Source organism: Oncorhynchus kisutch, linkage group LG24 (assembly GCF_002021735.2).
Source record: "Oncorhynchus kisutch isolate 150728-3 linkage group LG24, Okis_V2, whole genome shotgun sequence".
Taxonomy (NCBI): Eukaryota; Metazoa; Chordata; class Actinopteri; order Salmoniformes; family Salmonidae; genus Oncorhynchus; species Oncorhynchus kisutch.
Window position 1 is genome coordinate 20,848,929 of NC_034197.2, and position 16,292 is coordinate 20,865,220.

General features: G+C 42.5%; 1 protein-coding gene across 2 annotated transcripts in view; it reads right to left on the reverse strand.

The window, feature by feature from the left end:
* atp13a2 (ATPase cation transporting 13A2) overlaps window positions 1-16,292 on the reverse strand; it is a 37,359-nt gene that overhangs the window by 14,030 nt on the left and 7,037 nt on the right. Inside the window, exons 1-25 of one of the 2 annotated variants that reach the window (XM_031803807.1) lie at window positions 14,521-14,645; window positions 13,402-13,484; window positions 13,090-13,257; window positions 12,945-13,003; window positions 12,604-12,676; window positions 12,400-12,479; window positions 12,097-12,174; window positions 11,847-11,916; window positions 11,433-11,567; window positions 11,138-11,204; window positions 10,808-10,939; window positions 10,415-10,576; window positions 9,024-9,134; window positions 8,809-8,855; window positions 8,465-8,653; window positions 8,000-8,206; window positions 7,774-7,884; window positions 7,082-7,238; window positions 6,788-6,899; window positions 6,512-6,636; window positions 4,887-5,071; window positions 1,576-1,668; window positions 1,354-1,433; window positions 928-1,080; window positions 701-797 (exon numbers count right to left, since the gene is read on the reverse strand). In XM_031803807.1, the coding sequence (XP_031659667.1) occupies window positions 701-797; window positions 928-1,080; window positions 1,354-1,433; window positions 1,576-1,668; window positions 4,887-5,071; window positions 6,512-6,636; window positions 6,788-6,899; window positions 7,082-7,238; window positions 7,774-7,884; window positions 8,000-8,206; window positions 8,465-8,653; window positions 8,809-8,855; window positions 9,024-9,134; window positions 10,415-10,576; window positions 10,808-10,939; window positions 11,138-11,204; window positions 11,433-11,567; window positions 11,847-11,916; window positions 12,097-12,174; window positions 12,400-12,479; window positions 12,604-12,676; window positions 12,945-13,003; window positions 13,090-13,257; window positions 13,402-13,404 (2,694 nt within the window). In that variant the 5' untranslated portion in view covers window positions 13,405-13,484; window positions 14,521-14,645. Of the gene's footprint in view, window positions 1-700; window positions 798-927; window positions 1,081-1,353; window positions 1,434-1,575; window positions 1,669-4,886; window positions 5,072-6,511; window positions 6,637-6,787; window positions 6,900-7,081; window positions 7,239-7,773; window positions 7,885-7,999; window positions 8,207-8,464; window positions 8,654-8,808; window positions 8,856-9,023; window positions 9,135-10,414; window positions 10,577-10,807; window positions 10,940-11,137; window positions 11,205-11,432; window positions 11,568-11,846; window positions 11,917-12,096; window positions 12,175-12,399; window positions 12,480-12,603; window positions 12,677-12,944; window positions 13,004-13,089; window positions 13,258-13,401; window positions 13,485-14,520; window positions 14,646-16,292 lie in introns of those variants that run through there. The other variant, XM_020458683.2, reaches the window with a different exon arrangement.

The following is a 16,292-nucleotide window of genomic DNA, read 5'->3' on the forward strand; positions in this document are numbered from 1 at the left end:
TTATACTCGCACACTATTGTTTGTACAGATGAACGTGGTACCTTCAGGCGTTTGGAAATTGTTCCCAAGGATGAACCAGACTTGTGGAGGTCTACAAATTTTTTTCTGAGGTCTTGGCTGATTTCTTTAGATTTTCCCATGATGTCAAGCAAAGAGGCACCGAGTTTGAAGGTAGGCCTTGAAATTCATCCACAGGTACACCTCCAATTGACTCAAATTATGTCAATTAGCCTATCAGAAGCTTCTAAAGCCATGACATCATTTTCTGGAATATTCCACGCTGTTTAAAGGCACAGTCAACTTGGTGTATGTAAACTTCTGACCCACTGGAATTGTGATACAGTGAATTATAAGTGAAATAATCTGTCTGTATATAATTGTTGGAAAAATGACTTGTGTCATGCACAAAGTAGATGACCTAACCGACTTGCCAAAACTATAGTTAGTTAATTAACAATAAATTTGTGGAGTGGTTGAAATACAAGTTTTAATGACTCCAACCTAAGTGTATGTAAACTTCTGACTTCAACTGTACATACAATAATTAAGTTTAAAAGACTATAGCATGTTTTTTCTAAAGCGATGAAACATTTGAAAGTATGCACAATAAACCCCTCCAAACTACTGCACACATTATCTGGCATATCTCCTGTCTTTCTTTCCAGGGGTAAAGAGACACTATAAGCTTGGCAGAACTCACAGTGTAGAGGATGAGCACAGAGGAGAACTGGATGAGACTGTACAAGGCCATGTACTTGAAGAGACTGAATGATGTCACCAGAGAACACCGGCCCTCCCTGTGAGACAGAGGAAGAATCACCCTTGTTAAAAAGAATGACAACGGCACATATTATTTTTCCTTTGACATTACAGTACTCATTACTGTTGGATGTCAGGCTACTCTTGAACAGAGTGTGGTGTCCTTACCGGATGAGTAGAGGCACACAGCTGATGTTGTCTGACTTGGAGGTGAAGGGAGAGGCCACGGATGCCTCTGCCTCTGACAGAGACACGCCTACGTCTGCGGCCCTTAGGGCTCCGCAGTCGTTGGCCCCGTCTCCGCACATGCCCACACGGTAGCTACACATTGAGGGAGAGAGGGTGAATGGGTGAGAACTTAGAACTATTCCCTTTTCACACTACCGAGCTGTGCCGAAGAGAGCCAATCAATGGAAGAATCTGCCTGTCTGTCCTTCTATCCTTTCATGTACCTTAATTTGCTACCGAGTTCCTTTGTGTCTTCCTCCTTTTCCCTATGCATGACTCTACCCTCCATCTCTCTCATTCTAGGCTGGTCTCTTCTTCCCTGACTGGTTTCCTCTGTTCTTTCCACCTCTGCTCCCCCTCTCTTACTTCAGTTTCTGCAGCTCTGTGACCAGCTGAGTCTTCTGTTCAGGGGCCATCCGTGCGTAGACCGTTCCCCGCATCAACACCTGAAAACACAACGCACACATAATGCATTGTCTATTCAACACAATAACTGACCATTCTGAACCATTTCCCCAGTATGTGTTAAAACTATTCAGCTAACTGGGTGGCTGTTGAGTTGAGTGAACAATGGGAAGGTGGCCTCACCTTTGGCAGATACTCAGGGAAGTGGTCACACAGCGCGGAGAAGGACTTTCCATTGATGGCCAGGTGATAGTTGATAACACCCTGGTACAGACCCTGAGAAAGGCAAGGGGCGATGAACTGGAGTATTACAAACAGTACCTTTCGTAATAGGTATGGCACAAGGCATAGGTCTGTCTCAAAATAAAATTATAACATGAAAGAACAGTGGGGTGGATCTTAACTTCCACTTCTTAAAATGTTTCACTTAGTCTCCCATTGACATCAATGCATGACTAGACTTGTGGCGGTCATGAAATTTTGTCAGCCAATGATTGTCAAGCAAATAACTGCCGGTCTCACTGTAATTGACCGTTAATGAACATAAACACATTTAGCATCTCCTGGCTTCCACACACAGTCTACAAGCCACCGATGCAGACCTTTGGAACATTTACATTTTAAAAAGTCTAATAAATCCATGTAATACAGCCTACACCATTACAATAAATCCATGTAATACAGCCTACACCATTACAATAAATCCATGTAATACAGCCTACACCATTACAATAAATCCATGTAATACAGCCTACACCATTACAATAAATCCATGTAATACAGCCTACACCATTACAATAAATCCATGTAATACAGCCTACACCATTACAATAAATCCATGTAATACAGCCTACACCATTACAATAAATCCATGTAATACAGCCTACACCATTACAATAAATCCATGTAATACAGCCTACACCATTACAATAAATCCATGTAATACAGCCTACACCATTACAATAAATCCATGTAATACAGCCTACACCATTACAATAAATCCATGTAATACAGCCTACACCATTACAATAAATCCATGTAATACAGCCTACACCATTACAATAAATCCATGTAATACAGCCTACACCATTACAATAAATCCATGTAATACAGCCTACACCATTACAATAAATCCATGACTTATTTTAAATAGGTCTAAAGAAACATGTTATGAAGAAAATGTATATTTCAGAAGAACAGAATATCATACTCTAAGTTGTCCTTATGTTAAGCCCTGATTTGGCTATGGCTACACTGGTTCCTTTAGCATACAAGATTTGCTTAGAATTCCGTGGCATTATTTTATAGTACGAAGAAAACAACTGAACATAGCTGAATAAAATAGAAAGGATATTCTCCAAACGATTTGAGGGAGAGAAACAGGCACTCCTATATGCTTAATTTAGTTATTTATGTAACTTTACTTGTGATACAAATATTGTCCTATATGTTATGATTTTTTTAATACATTCTAAGGCTGCATGATGCGACTAATGATGATTTGACAAAAGTTGCATAAAAGGCATGAGCTCTGCCTTTTGTTTATGCGCAGGCTGTACACACTTCATCAGTCTGCCATTCACAATTTTAAAAGCACTTGATAATGCCTCGAATTTCCCGGCTGCATCCCCTTTGGGCTCCCGAGTGGCGCAGCGGTCTAAGACACTGCATCTCAGTGCTAGAGTTATCACTACTGACCCTGGTTCGATTACAGGCTGTATCACAACCAACCGTGATTGGGAGTCTCATAGGGCGGCGCACAATTGGTCCAGCGTCATCCAGGTTAAGGTTTGGCCAGGGTAGGCTGTCATTCTAAATAAGAATTTGTTCTTTATTTTTATTTTATTTTTTTATTTTACCTTTATTTAACCAGGCAAGTCAGTTAAGAACAAATTCTTATTTTCAATGACGGCCTAGGAACAGTGGGTTAACTGCCTGTTCAGGGGCAGAACGACAGATTTGTACCTTGTCAGCTCGGGGGTTTGAACTTGCAACCTTCCGGTAATGCCCACTAAGAAAAGCCATGCCTTTTACGGCCAGTGGCCATTGTGCCCTTGGGCTGAATATAATAATTCCCTTCTCCCGACTGTGTGCCGAAGCATCTCTAACTCACATGATTGGATCTTTCTCACAGGCTACAAGTGAAGCCTGACACATCGGGAAGGAAACCTATCCAATTCCGAGGTGCATATTGAAGATATTGGAAGAACTGTCCACATTTACTTTTTGTCAGCCCACAAGATGAGTCGGCCTAATGAACAGCAAAAGCATTAGCCTATGTCAATCTACTATCCTCCATTGTACAAAAGTTGACCAATTCTATTCTGTGCGAGAAATAAATATTCCAAACATAATCTTGGACATTTGTGGGATGGGATGGATCCCAAATTAATACAACCACTAGCATAAAAAAAACTGTTTTAAGCAATGAGCCTGACACAACAATTCAGAACATTTAGCTCTATTAGGCCATTTCAATCACATTACAAGCACAGCAATGTGGACACGGCAGTAGGCTATAAGCGCAAATGTTCAATTAGGTAGTGAATTTTTTATGGTGAAAATAATCTTCTCCAAACTTGAAACTCACATGCTGCGTATGTATGCCAGTTAAGGCTCTACACACGTTGTAAAGCCGATTAATGTGTTTCATTTTAAGAAGTTATTTGGTCACTTTAGTTGTGATACAAACCTAATCAAAACGCATAGGCCAGGCAACATAAGGTGTGCAATGATGATTTGTAAAAGTTTAAAAAATAGTTATGCCTGTTTCTTGCCTTAAACTGGGCATATTTCCCAAGTGATATATATATATATAAGTGATAGGCCAATATTGTTACCCATTAGATTATTTTAGATTTTATCTCATCTTTACACATACTAAATAATGTGTGTGAAATTCATTTTGATTTCGAATGGACGATTATCATGCACCTGTTTCAAAACAGGGGCAAAAAATACATGTCATCTCTGCACTTAAATAGCAAATGGAGGATGCTTTCCCCATGGTTAATTTTTATGCCAGCCAGATAGGCTATACTCCTGTTGTAAAGATAAGCAATGTGCTTAATATTAGGAAAGTTTAGAAATAAATATAGTAGGCCTAACCTATAGAAAGCTTATGGGATCCTCCTATTTTTAATAGAGGCCATCACTCTGTTTTCTCATGCAATTGCATAGCCTATGGAAATGTTGCACAACAAGAGCTCATGGGCTCTCAATAAGTTTTTGATTACATTTGTATGGATGTCAGAGTGATTAAAGGGACAATAGAGTGCTGAGTACCAGGCAGTTAGAAAGTTTGGTAGCCTACTAATGACTATCAGAAGCCTAATTAGCGTGACTCAGCGGTCACATGGAATTTGAATGTCATTATGACTCGTGACCGCTGGTGTGGCGGTAATACGGTCACCGTAACAGCCTTATGAATGACCAAGTGAAATTTTGACTTAAGTGGAAGTTACGAATCACCCTAGCATGAGGTAAAGACAAACCTGAGTGTACATGTCTATGGAGCTCTGTGTAGCTGTGTCCTCCGTCCCTCCTTCCCCCAGGTGGAAGCGCAGTGAGGGCAGAGAGTGGGCCGTCTGGGGGGTGGCGTGAACAAAAATCACTCTCTCGTTTGAGCCCAACATCCCACAGGTTCGAGCCACATTGACTGCAGTCAGAACGTTGTCACCTGTGAAGTAGGAAAGGAAATACTTAGACTAGATGGCCTGCTGTGGGACATACTGTAATATTTTTGAGTGAGAGGATTGGACTTAAGAGTGTATGCCTTAGAGTGGGTTGCTCTGGAGGGCCATAGCATGTGCATGTTTTGTTCTAGCCCAGTGTCATGACTGTCCTGATCAACTCAGATTACAGGAGACCACAAGCCTACAGATTATCTCTCAACCCCAGCAGAGGAGGAGAGATCTAGGGGTCTGAAGATGTGGGGGGTTTTATGACCCCTCAAACCCCTGATAAATCTCAAGCCACAGACAAATTCCTTTGTCCTGTTACTATGGAGAACCAGCCTCAGAACATTAAACATGAAATAAAGGGACTTTGGAACAATGGTTTCCGTCAGCCACAATGGTGGTCATGACGATAGATGGAATATGAAAATGTATGTCATTTTTGTTATTAAAGGTTAATAGATGACGTTATTACGAAAACATTGAAACGTGAAGAGTTTTCCTAGTATATGTTTGATGTTTATACATTGTACGTTGTGTGGAAAATGTCCAAATCAAAGGGAATGTTTTGGTGAAGATGAAATGTTAAGTTAGTTGTCTAAAATTGGATTTGAGTGAAATCTAGAACTTGCAGCTCTGAGCTGTCTGTCCTCAGAAGACCCCTTCCATAGCAAGGGTGAGGGAACAGACTCCTAAGCCAAAAGGACACTGACATCGGGAGGACGATCAGAGAGGTGCACAGTAGAAGTGCGTCATCGAGCAGCTGAACGGTCCCCTTAACGGTCCACGCAGAGCATCCTCGGAGGTCTACCCCACGTAATTACATCATTATATTCTGACCCATAAGAGCGACAGTTTGGGGCAAGGCTAGGGTTAGAATAAGCATAGCTGACAAATTCAAAAAAAAATCTCTCTCTCTTTGAAATCCCTATTTTGGGTAACAAGCGCCATAGTGTGTTGGCCCGTTATACTAAGTTCTAACCAATAGCCTATAATGTGTTTTGTCTATGTGTATCTTTTATCATCATTTTAGCTTTTTAGTAAATAAATATTACACTAAGATTGGTGTGGTACGAACTCATTGGTGAGACCCGGGTCCGTGCAGATTCACGGGCTATACGACGTTCAGAACGAGATTGGTAGAGGTAACTGGTTAATTAGCGGCTGTTGTAAAATTGATATTCTTTGATTTAATCTGGGAAATAGAAACTCAATAAAAACTAGTTTTCCCATGGTGCCCCAGGTTAATGAGTTAATAATTGCTTGATTCAGATAATCACACAATTAGAAACTTGTAATCATTCGATCAACAACACTCGTCACATTAACTAATACAACGTCACGACACCAGCACTAACCCTCCTGGGGGGGAAAAAATCCTGTACACTGCGGTCCTCTATGGCCATGACTGATATTTATAATAGTCAAATTATGTTTCATACCAGTGACCATGACGGTACGAAGATGTGCCAATCTGAGGGTAGTGATGACCTCTGCACTCTCCGGCTTGACCAGATTCTTCATCACCAGCAGACCCAGGAACTGCATGTCTCGCTCTACCTCTCCCCTGTGGACACCAACACAGCTCCATCAACACCTACTAACGTGATAGTTCACCCGCGGAGCTATAGGCACAGGTTTAGAAGAATTAATTGAGGACTTGGGTAGTAGCTAGAAGGGACATAACCGCATTTGATTTCTTCATAAAAATGTCCTACCGTTCAATGGTGCTCAAGTCAGTCTGCCCATACAGTGTTTTGTAGCCGAGAGCTAGCACCCTGAAGCCGTCACTTGCGAAAGTACGCAGGGTGTTAGAGAATTGTGCAGGCACTGCAAGTCACGGGTTAAAAGAAAGACAGTAGAAGTAAACAATAACCAAAAAAAGACAGACTTAAAACACAATTACATCACAAACCAGTGCCAATGCTAATCTTACAGCAACTTATTCTTTCTGTGAAATATCTATTTCAATTCATAGCTCTCTTCACTCTGTCTTCCTCTTTCTTCCATACCGCTTTCTCTCAGGCAGAGGCTGGCCACCATCTCTGGGGCCCCTTTGATAAAGGCGAGGGACGACTGTCCCTCAGGATTCACCGTCACCACACTCATCCGCTGGAGGGACGAGGAGAAAGGGAAACGCTGCACGAGGGCCACCGCCTCATGGATGGACTGATGGGACACGAGAGAAGAAAAGCATGGTTAAACTGAGTGTGGCACTACACAGCTGATTCAAATAATCAACTCATCAAGCTTTGATTATTTTAATCAACTGTGTAGTGATAGGGCAAAAACCAAAATGTGCACCCCTTGGAGTCCCCAGGACCGAGTTTGGGAAAAGCTGACCTGGGTCAAGGGATTCAAGTGTACCCATTGACACAAACATTGCAGAGTTCCTATGAATAATGAATTAATAATCTGAGAAGAACCCAAGAACAAAGAAAACCTTGTCAGTAGATGGGGAAGGCTAGGTAGGTCACTATTAACCTTGTGAGCCAGACTCGAAGTCTGTCACTATGGAAACAGGCCCACATAGCCCTAGGCTAGATAGTGCTAACTTTTTCATAGTGCCAACCCCTTTGGTGTCCACAGATCTGGGCCGACAATAAAAGCTAAGAGCTTCTTCCACCACATTGATTGAATTCACTTATTAAATTATTTCAGATCTGTGAACACCTCAGGGGCCATGACCACGTGGGATACTCACTACACTCTCAGATTGGAGCGGACAGGCAGGGGGTCGCATCACTGCCAGAACCCTGTGACCTCCGAACTCTGAGTCTAACGTTTTGTCATCTCCTGCAGGCTCCTCCAGCTCCTGGCAGGAAAAGTCAGTAAGTCACATAGATGAAATACTCAGCCGCTATTGAAGAACTGACTTTGCACCTAGTACAAACACTCCATAAATATGGTTCTTGGTTTCTCAGTCTTACCCAGCCAGTGGACTCGATCATCTTGAGCTCTAGAGGGTCTCCCAGGGGTTGTCCCCCCAGCAAGGCCACAGAGTGGCAGCAGGCCATTGCAGAGAGCATGGGCCCCTGGGGCAGGAGGCGTGGGTCAGGGACCAGCTCAGAGAACCCAGCTCCACTACCCTCCATCACCCCCCACACGTCCAGTCCCTCCTCAGTCAGAGTGCCTGTCTGAATAGAGAGTAGAGACACACTTCCTTCTTCAAAATAGTTCTTCACCAGGGTCATGTTCAGTAGAGCGTAACGTAGCAGAGCGTTTTGCAAAGAAAAACAAAAACTTGGGTAGTAGCTCAGTTTCAAAATGTTTTCTCCTGTTGTGTGCTTACAGAACACAACTAAGATATGATTTCAACTGCTGTCAGTCCTCCTAGCTGCGTCCGCCCCAAAACACACACACAAACACTAGGGCATACTGGTTTGGGGCCTCACCTTGTCAAAGCAAAAGAGCGAGACCTTCCCAGAGATGTTGATGCGCGGGGGGCTTATGCAGAAGACCCCTTCTCTCTTCAGACGACTCTGGGCGTAAATGGTACCGGTGGTGATAGCAGCGGGGAGGGCAGGGGGCACCACAATGGTCACAATATCCAGAGCCCGAATCACCAGCTCCCACCACGTGGTCTAGAGACACAATTACATTTTATTAAGAAATAATCCTCAGAGGGTCAAATATTTTTGCCCAGGTCCAAGATCACCACATTGTTGTTTGTTTATCTAATCAATTAGGGTGGAAATGAACTCATTGTATTAATAAGGTTGGTATGGCAAATACTTACGTTGGTTCTGCTTAGGATCACAATGCTGTATACTGTGCCACACAATGCTGAAACACAATTAAATATTGGTTCATGCTGAAATTATATGTTTACGCAATACAAGGGGCTAATTGGTAATACTTTTATACTTCTCAAAACTTGTCTAGCACCCATTTAAAATAATTCAAAAGTGAGTTATTTTACGACGTGCAACTCTACTGTGTGTCGGGGCTTACCTACACCCCCCAGGAAAAGCAAGAACTTAATAGCGTCTTGGTAGAAGCGGAAGTTGATAGGTTGGGGGTAGAGGATGGAGCTGACCAGGTCTCCCTTGGCTGTGAAGAACCCTGAGGGACAAAAACCAACAACATTGAGTGGAGGACAAACACAGTCCTTTTATAATGTAATATGTTGAGGTCTAATTATGTTCATACAAAACACTTAAATATATTTTTAAGTGGGAGAACTTGCACAATTGGTGGCTGACTAAATACTTTTTTGCCCCACTGTACATACAGTGCCAGTCAAAAGTTCGGACACACCTACTCATTCAAGGATTTTTCTTCATTTTTACTATTTTCTACTAGAATAATAGTGAAGACATCAAAACTATGAAATGACACATATGGAATCATGTAGTAACCAAAAAAGTGTTAACTGATCGCCACCCAGTCATCAAGGCAAAGGGTGGCTACTCTGCATGTGATGTTCCCACCATGAAGCATGGAGGAGGTGTGATGGTGCTTTGCTGGTGACACTGTCAGGGATTTAAGGCACACTTAACCACTATGGCGACCACAGCATTCTGCAGTGATACGCCTTCCCATCTGGTTTGCACTTAGTGGGACTATCATTTGTTTTTCAACAGGACAATGACCCAACTCACCTCCAGGCTGTGTAAGGGCTATTTGACGAAGAAGGAGAGTGATGGAGTGCTGCATCAGATGACCTGGCCTCCACAATCACCCAACCTCAACCCAATTGAGATGGTTGGGATGAGTTGGAGTGCAGAGTGAAGGAAAAGCAGCCATCAAGTGCTCAGCACATGTGGGAACATGCATTCCAGGATTTTAAAAAAACCTTAATTTAACTAGGCGAGTCAGTTAAGAACAAATTCTTATTTACAATGACGGCCTACCCCGGCCAAACCCATCCCATACCCAGACGACATTGTGCCAATTCTGCGCCGCCCTACGGGACTCCAGATCGGTTGTGATGCAGCCCGGGATCGAATCCGGGTCTGTAGTGACACATCTAGCACTGTGATGCAGGGCCTTAGACAGTTGCTCCACTCAGGATCGCCACTCAGTCATCAAGGCAAAGGGTGGCTACTTCGAAGAATCCCAAATATATTTACATTTGTTAAACACTTTTTTGGTTACTTCATAATGCCATATGTGTTATTTCATAGTTTTGATGTCTTCACTATTATTTTACAATATAGAAAATAGTAAAAATAAAGAAAAACCCTTGAATGAGTAGTTGTGTCCAAACTTTTGACTGGTACTGTACATACATACATACATACATACATACATACATACATACATACATACATACATACATATGCATGATTTAATTGTCTGTTTGACCTTTCATATTGGTAGTGTAAAAGTATCCGTCTCACCTGTGCTTGTGACCACGGCAATGGCCCCGCCCCTTCCTGGCCGGCCCCCTTTGGCCTGGATGCACTGCGTGCCGCAGAAGAGGGTGTGTCTGCGCTGGGTCTCAGGGCTGTAACGCCCCCCAGCAGCCGGCAGCGGGGTCTTCATCACAGGGACACTCTCACCTAGAGGTAAGGCAGGTGGCTATTACAATGGATTTACATTGCTCACTACTAAGAGCTTCAAAAGGTTCAACAATCAACGGAGGAGACATTTAACGAGTTGATCATTGGCAAGTTCAACTAGACATTTTGTGACAAGAGTTGAGAAAGTTTCAACTTAATGCACATTTCAGCCAGACCTCAGTGTAGTTCATGACTGAAGTCGTTTTGTGATCGAGTTCTGTTTGGCCTCACCAGTTAGCATACTCTCGTTGACCATGCACTCCCCGGCCAGCAGAGCAGCGTCGCAGGGCAGCAGCAGCCCCTCCTGAGGGATCAGCACACAGTCCCCCGGGACCAGCTCCACAGAGCTCAAACTGTCCTCCTCTGAAAGACAGGGCCAGGACATCAATTGGCTCCTACTACAGCAGAGGATGCAGACTTTTGTTTTGGGGATTTGCGTGTATTGTTTGGTATTACTGCACTGTTGGAGATAGGAACATAAGCATTTCGCTAAACTCACGATAACATCTGCTTAAAATGTGTACGCTGGCTGTGGAAGTCAAAAATGGAGGGAAAGCTCACCCCCGGAGCTTCTGCGCACGGTAACATTGGTTATCTGCTGAGCCATGCTACGGATCGTGTTGCTTTGCTGTGGAACCACAGAATTGACAATTCAGTGGTGAAAATGTAGACAGCTAGATGATAGTCTGCCCTATAACAGGTAATAGGAAAATATTAATATAAAAAGGAGTGTTGCATAATGTATCACCCACGATAACAGAACCATAACAATCTCAAAAATACCTATTTGTAAATTTATCTGAAAGCTTTCATGGGAGCACAGAAGACATGGGAGGAGCCTCCTCGTGTCACTCACCTTGCGGATCTCGTAGAGAGACACACATATGGAGATAAGGGAGATGATGACGATGCAAGCAGCATAGTAGTAGTAACTATCTGTCAGCCACAAAGCAATGCTGAACACCTGGAACACGTAGAATGGGTTGAGCACCTACAGAGATTGAGGGAGGGAAAATAGAGGGATGGATGGAGAAAGAGAGAGAGGGGTACAGAGTGAGCAGGCCTTAAACCTGTATTATTGTATGTAACTGTTGGTAGATGAAAGTTTACGTGGAACAATGAGACCTTAAGCCTAAGTTTCATGATTCGGCTTTTGTGAATGTATATTTCCTTTATGAATAAACAAGTGCACCACTGCAAATGGTCAGTAAATCTAGTCCTGCACATGTAAATCAATGAGAAAACATCAATTGTTGTTCAAGCCAATCACCTCCTCAATCAGTAGTCGCATGAAGGACTTCACAGGCACATCGATGAGATTGGTCCCATAGACCTTCCTCCTGAAAGATGGAGAGAACTGGAGTCAGACACTGGATGAGGCAGCAAGGGGGGGGGGGGTGAAGTGTGTGGAAATTAAAGTATGTTTGACGTAAGCGTTTGAGGTAAGCCTTCAAAAAGAGCTAGGTCCAAGAGAGGACCCTTGAGGAAAGGGTGTGATACCATAATGTGGAGCAGTGTACCTGCTGTTCTGCTCTAGGCGACTCAGGCCCTCCCGGAAACGATAAATGTCGGCACATGTCCAGTCCTCATTGAGGACACTGAGGAGGAAGAGGCAACTGTCTTTCCATCAACATTTTATGTTTATGTATGTATGTATGTATGTATGTATGTATGTATGTATGTATGTATGTATGTATGCATTTTATGTTTATGTATATATATATATATATATACACATAAACATAAAATGTATATATATATAAATATAAGTAAATAATTGCCACTGACTCTAGCCCACACCTGTTTACACCCACATACAGTACCTAACACGACAGAAGGCTCCCTTCCTGGCCATCCATATGTAGCGCAGCCCCTCAAACAGGTAGTAATGCAGCAGCGGTACCTGAAAGCCATTCAGGATGCATAAAAGCTACAGACTTCTCTAGCCATTGGCTCTCTAGCTGCACCTTCAATACAATTTAATTCAATTCAACTTTGTTCATACAACTTTACTACCCCTTCCTTACCTCCTCTTTGTGTAGCTGGACAGTATCTCTCCAGTCTGAACTGTCCTCCGCCTCACTCCCTGCCGACTCCAAACTACCAAGAGCACAAGGAGAAACACTACATCAGAAGTCAGGACGACCAACATGAGTTGTTACAGAGCAACAGATTCAACTACATACAAGAGTCATTGTACAGGAGTCAGTGCATTCCAGCTGACCAACATCCAAACACTGAACATTTCAAAATGACAATGTTTTTTTATGGTAGCACTGACAGAGCAATTCCATTATGGCAAATAATATGGAAAATCTTTCATGTCAACATACAACAGATGGTCTGATGATAAAGACGTATATCTAACCTGCCCTCCTCCAGCTCTTCTGTGAGGACCTCCACGACATACTGCTGTCCGAAACTGTCCTGAGAGAAGATCAAGAATAAAACCATTAACTCAAGTGCTGCTTCCCAAACTACCAAAAAACACTGAATCATGACAATGACATTACCCTCAGAAGCAGAATATTGGCGAAGGCCAGGGGACAGGAGTTGCAGCGAGCAAGGACCCCTAGACGAGGGCGCCAGCGAAACAGCACCAGCAACAGACCCAGGGACAACACGGACCCAATGTGACACAGCCAGACACGCCAGCGCACCCATCTGAACCCCTGGACATCCTGACACACAGACAGAGAGAGCAATCAGATTAGATGTCATTCATTCAAAAGCAGCACATTGATTTCCAGCTGTCATTTTGCATTGCAGACAAGTTGATATGGAACCCATTGATTAGCTTGCAGCACAAAATTAAAGGCTCCTACCATGTGTGTTTCGGGTTTGCAGTGGGGTTCTCCCCTTGGACTAGGGGAGCAGAACCCTCCCGGTGGCTCCTCCTCCGGACAACCTGTGGAACAGGCTTGAGGTTAGTCAACAGACACAGTCAACAAAGTGACGCCACTGCAAACACAACATAACACTGCACTGCATGTACACACCCATTATGTTAACATTAACAAGGCACACATAAGCTGTAAAAGTCACCAATGTCACACACAGCTCACATGAAAGAAAGGCACTACACTAGCAGTATGAATGAATGAACCAGTTGGTAATCAGTGTAGGGGGTCCATTCCACTTTTCATTCAATCAGCTCAAGTAGGTGAATGTAAACTAAATTAATTAATAGAAAAATTCTTATATATTGGTGTAATCCTTAATTTACACATTAATTGAAACGGGTGGGCATATGATTGATGTGGCCTAGATACTCAAACAAATAAGAGGGTGTTGTTCCATGCCTAGTTTCAAATACAGTAGGGTTTATCTATTTGGTTCTACAAGTTAACAAACTCATCAATTTTTCAAAATAAAAGCTTTTGTAATAAAACAAGGAAGACCATGGGGTTACAATACTTATTCAGGTTATAGAACAGACATTTTTGGGGGGCAAATATTCAGTTAATAAACTATACAGTTACAGTGGATAGCCTAAAATTAGTTAAATCTATCCACCTCGTGCTTGCCTGCACAATGTTAAGGTCTATACACAGCGAAAATAGGATATTTGATAAGCCAACACTAGCCTAGATATTATCATTACCAGTTTATACCAGAAAAAGTCATCTGACAACAGATATATTATTCCCTTGGAAAGACAAGACCCCTCTCTCTCACTTCAGCAGCTACGACCGGTAAACGATGAAAAAGAGACCCGTCTGGATAGATCACCATAAGTGCGGTCGAGGTGAGGGTAAAACTAATTTAATCGACTCGAATATCCTATCGAAATAAATAATATATTAACAGAAATGTTGACAATGTTGAAGATGTTTTGGCTTCCGGGTATACACGTATCAGTAACCTGTTTTAGTTACAATGTAAATATCATCACAGATGTTGGCTTTCTATTTATTTGAAATATCAACGAAAGTAGTACTTACCTTATTTATCTGCTCATAATTATATCCGAAACTGTGATTAGAGTAGTTGGCAATGCTATTTTTGCGTCGCGTGTCAAAAGCGCACCTGTGTTTACCTGTCTACGTAGCAATGCTCCGATACGCATGTCTGTCCAGTTTCACTGTCGAGTTCCGCTACCATTCATTATGGCCTACACACTAATAATAACATGTAGGCCTACGCATACTGTATTTCCCTCGTTCATTTAAAATGTTTTGATTTGTAATACTGGCACACAGTAGTGGCTTCAACTTCTGAGGTCCTATCAGGTGCCACACACATGGGTATTAGCCTGTCTGGGAAAGTATTGAATTAATTGTCATCTGATTGATTCCTATGAGAAAGATTTATGGAATGATATTGCATTATTAGGCTACATTGCTTTTATATAGAAACAAAGTCACTATGTGTGGGCTAATATACATTTGTCATCAATTTAATACTGCCAATATCTGGAATCGCCTTCACAATGACCACTTTGTTTCCATACACACTTTTGGCTAGCTCCCAAACTTGTTTATAAGGAACATACCACCCTGCATCCCACTGCTGGCTTGCTTTGGAAGCTAAGCAGGGTTGGTCCTGGTTAGTCCCTGGATGGGAGACCAGATGCTGCTGGAAGTGGTGTTGGAGGGCCAGTAGGAGGCACTCTTTCCTCTGGTCTTAAAAAATATCCCAGGGCAGTGATTGGGGACATTGCCCTGTGTAGGGTGCTGTCTTTCAGATGGGATGTTAACAGGTGTCCTGACTCTTTGCGGTCACTAAAAGATCCCATGGCACTTATCGTAAGAGTAGTGGTGTTAACCCCAGTGTCCTGGCTAAATTCCAAGTCTGGCCCTTATAAGGTCACCTAATCATCCCCAGTTTACAATTGGCACATTCATCCCCTGTAACTATTCCCCAGGTTGTTGCTGGAATGTGTTCTCAGTCAACTAAAATAAAAAGGCCTGTGGTGGTGCTCTTAGAGCTGATGTTTTTGTTGGTACAGAAACCACAGCGTAGTAGTATTTTCTTATAAAACCACATTCCTTTAAGGATTTTACAGAGCGGAAACTGCAACTCAACGGGCTGACTGACATAAATTGTAGAAAGTTAATCAGATACACCATGACTAACTTCTCAATCTCAGCAGACAGAACAGTCTGTGCATTATTAGTTTATACATGTAGCTACATTGACCTCTTGGTGCCAGCGTAGGCTAATGTAGTAATATTAGTTTCATTCAAAACATATGAAGCCCAAACCAGTCCCTATAAACTAGAGTTCTCCTGGCTTCAAGTAACTATTCAATTGACATTGCACAAGAATCCTAAACATCTGGATCATGCTGCCTACAGTAGTTTCAGGGCTAACGCAAAGAGGAACTAGGCTATTCTGTTAAGTTTATTATAGTGTGTGTCATCTAGGTCAATGTTAACATAATCCTGTTCCTCCACACCATTGACTGAACCAATTAAAAGTTTGATATTTTGATATATTTTATCTTACCATTGCTCATCTTTTCTTCAATAAAATGTTCACACTAAGTAGCTCATAATGAATGCCCCTAAGTTCCACTTCTTCAGTAAAACCTAATATGTTCATTTCCAGTTGAAGACACAGGAAATTATAGTGCTAAAAGTGACAGCACTGGGCAGAAATCTGAGCTCACGAGACCTACGAATACTGAGAGGTAAAACCAGTCATTCCTCCAAAGCCCTCAGCAAATGTTAAATCGGATACCATCTCTATCTCCCACACCCAGGAACTCGTA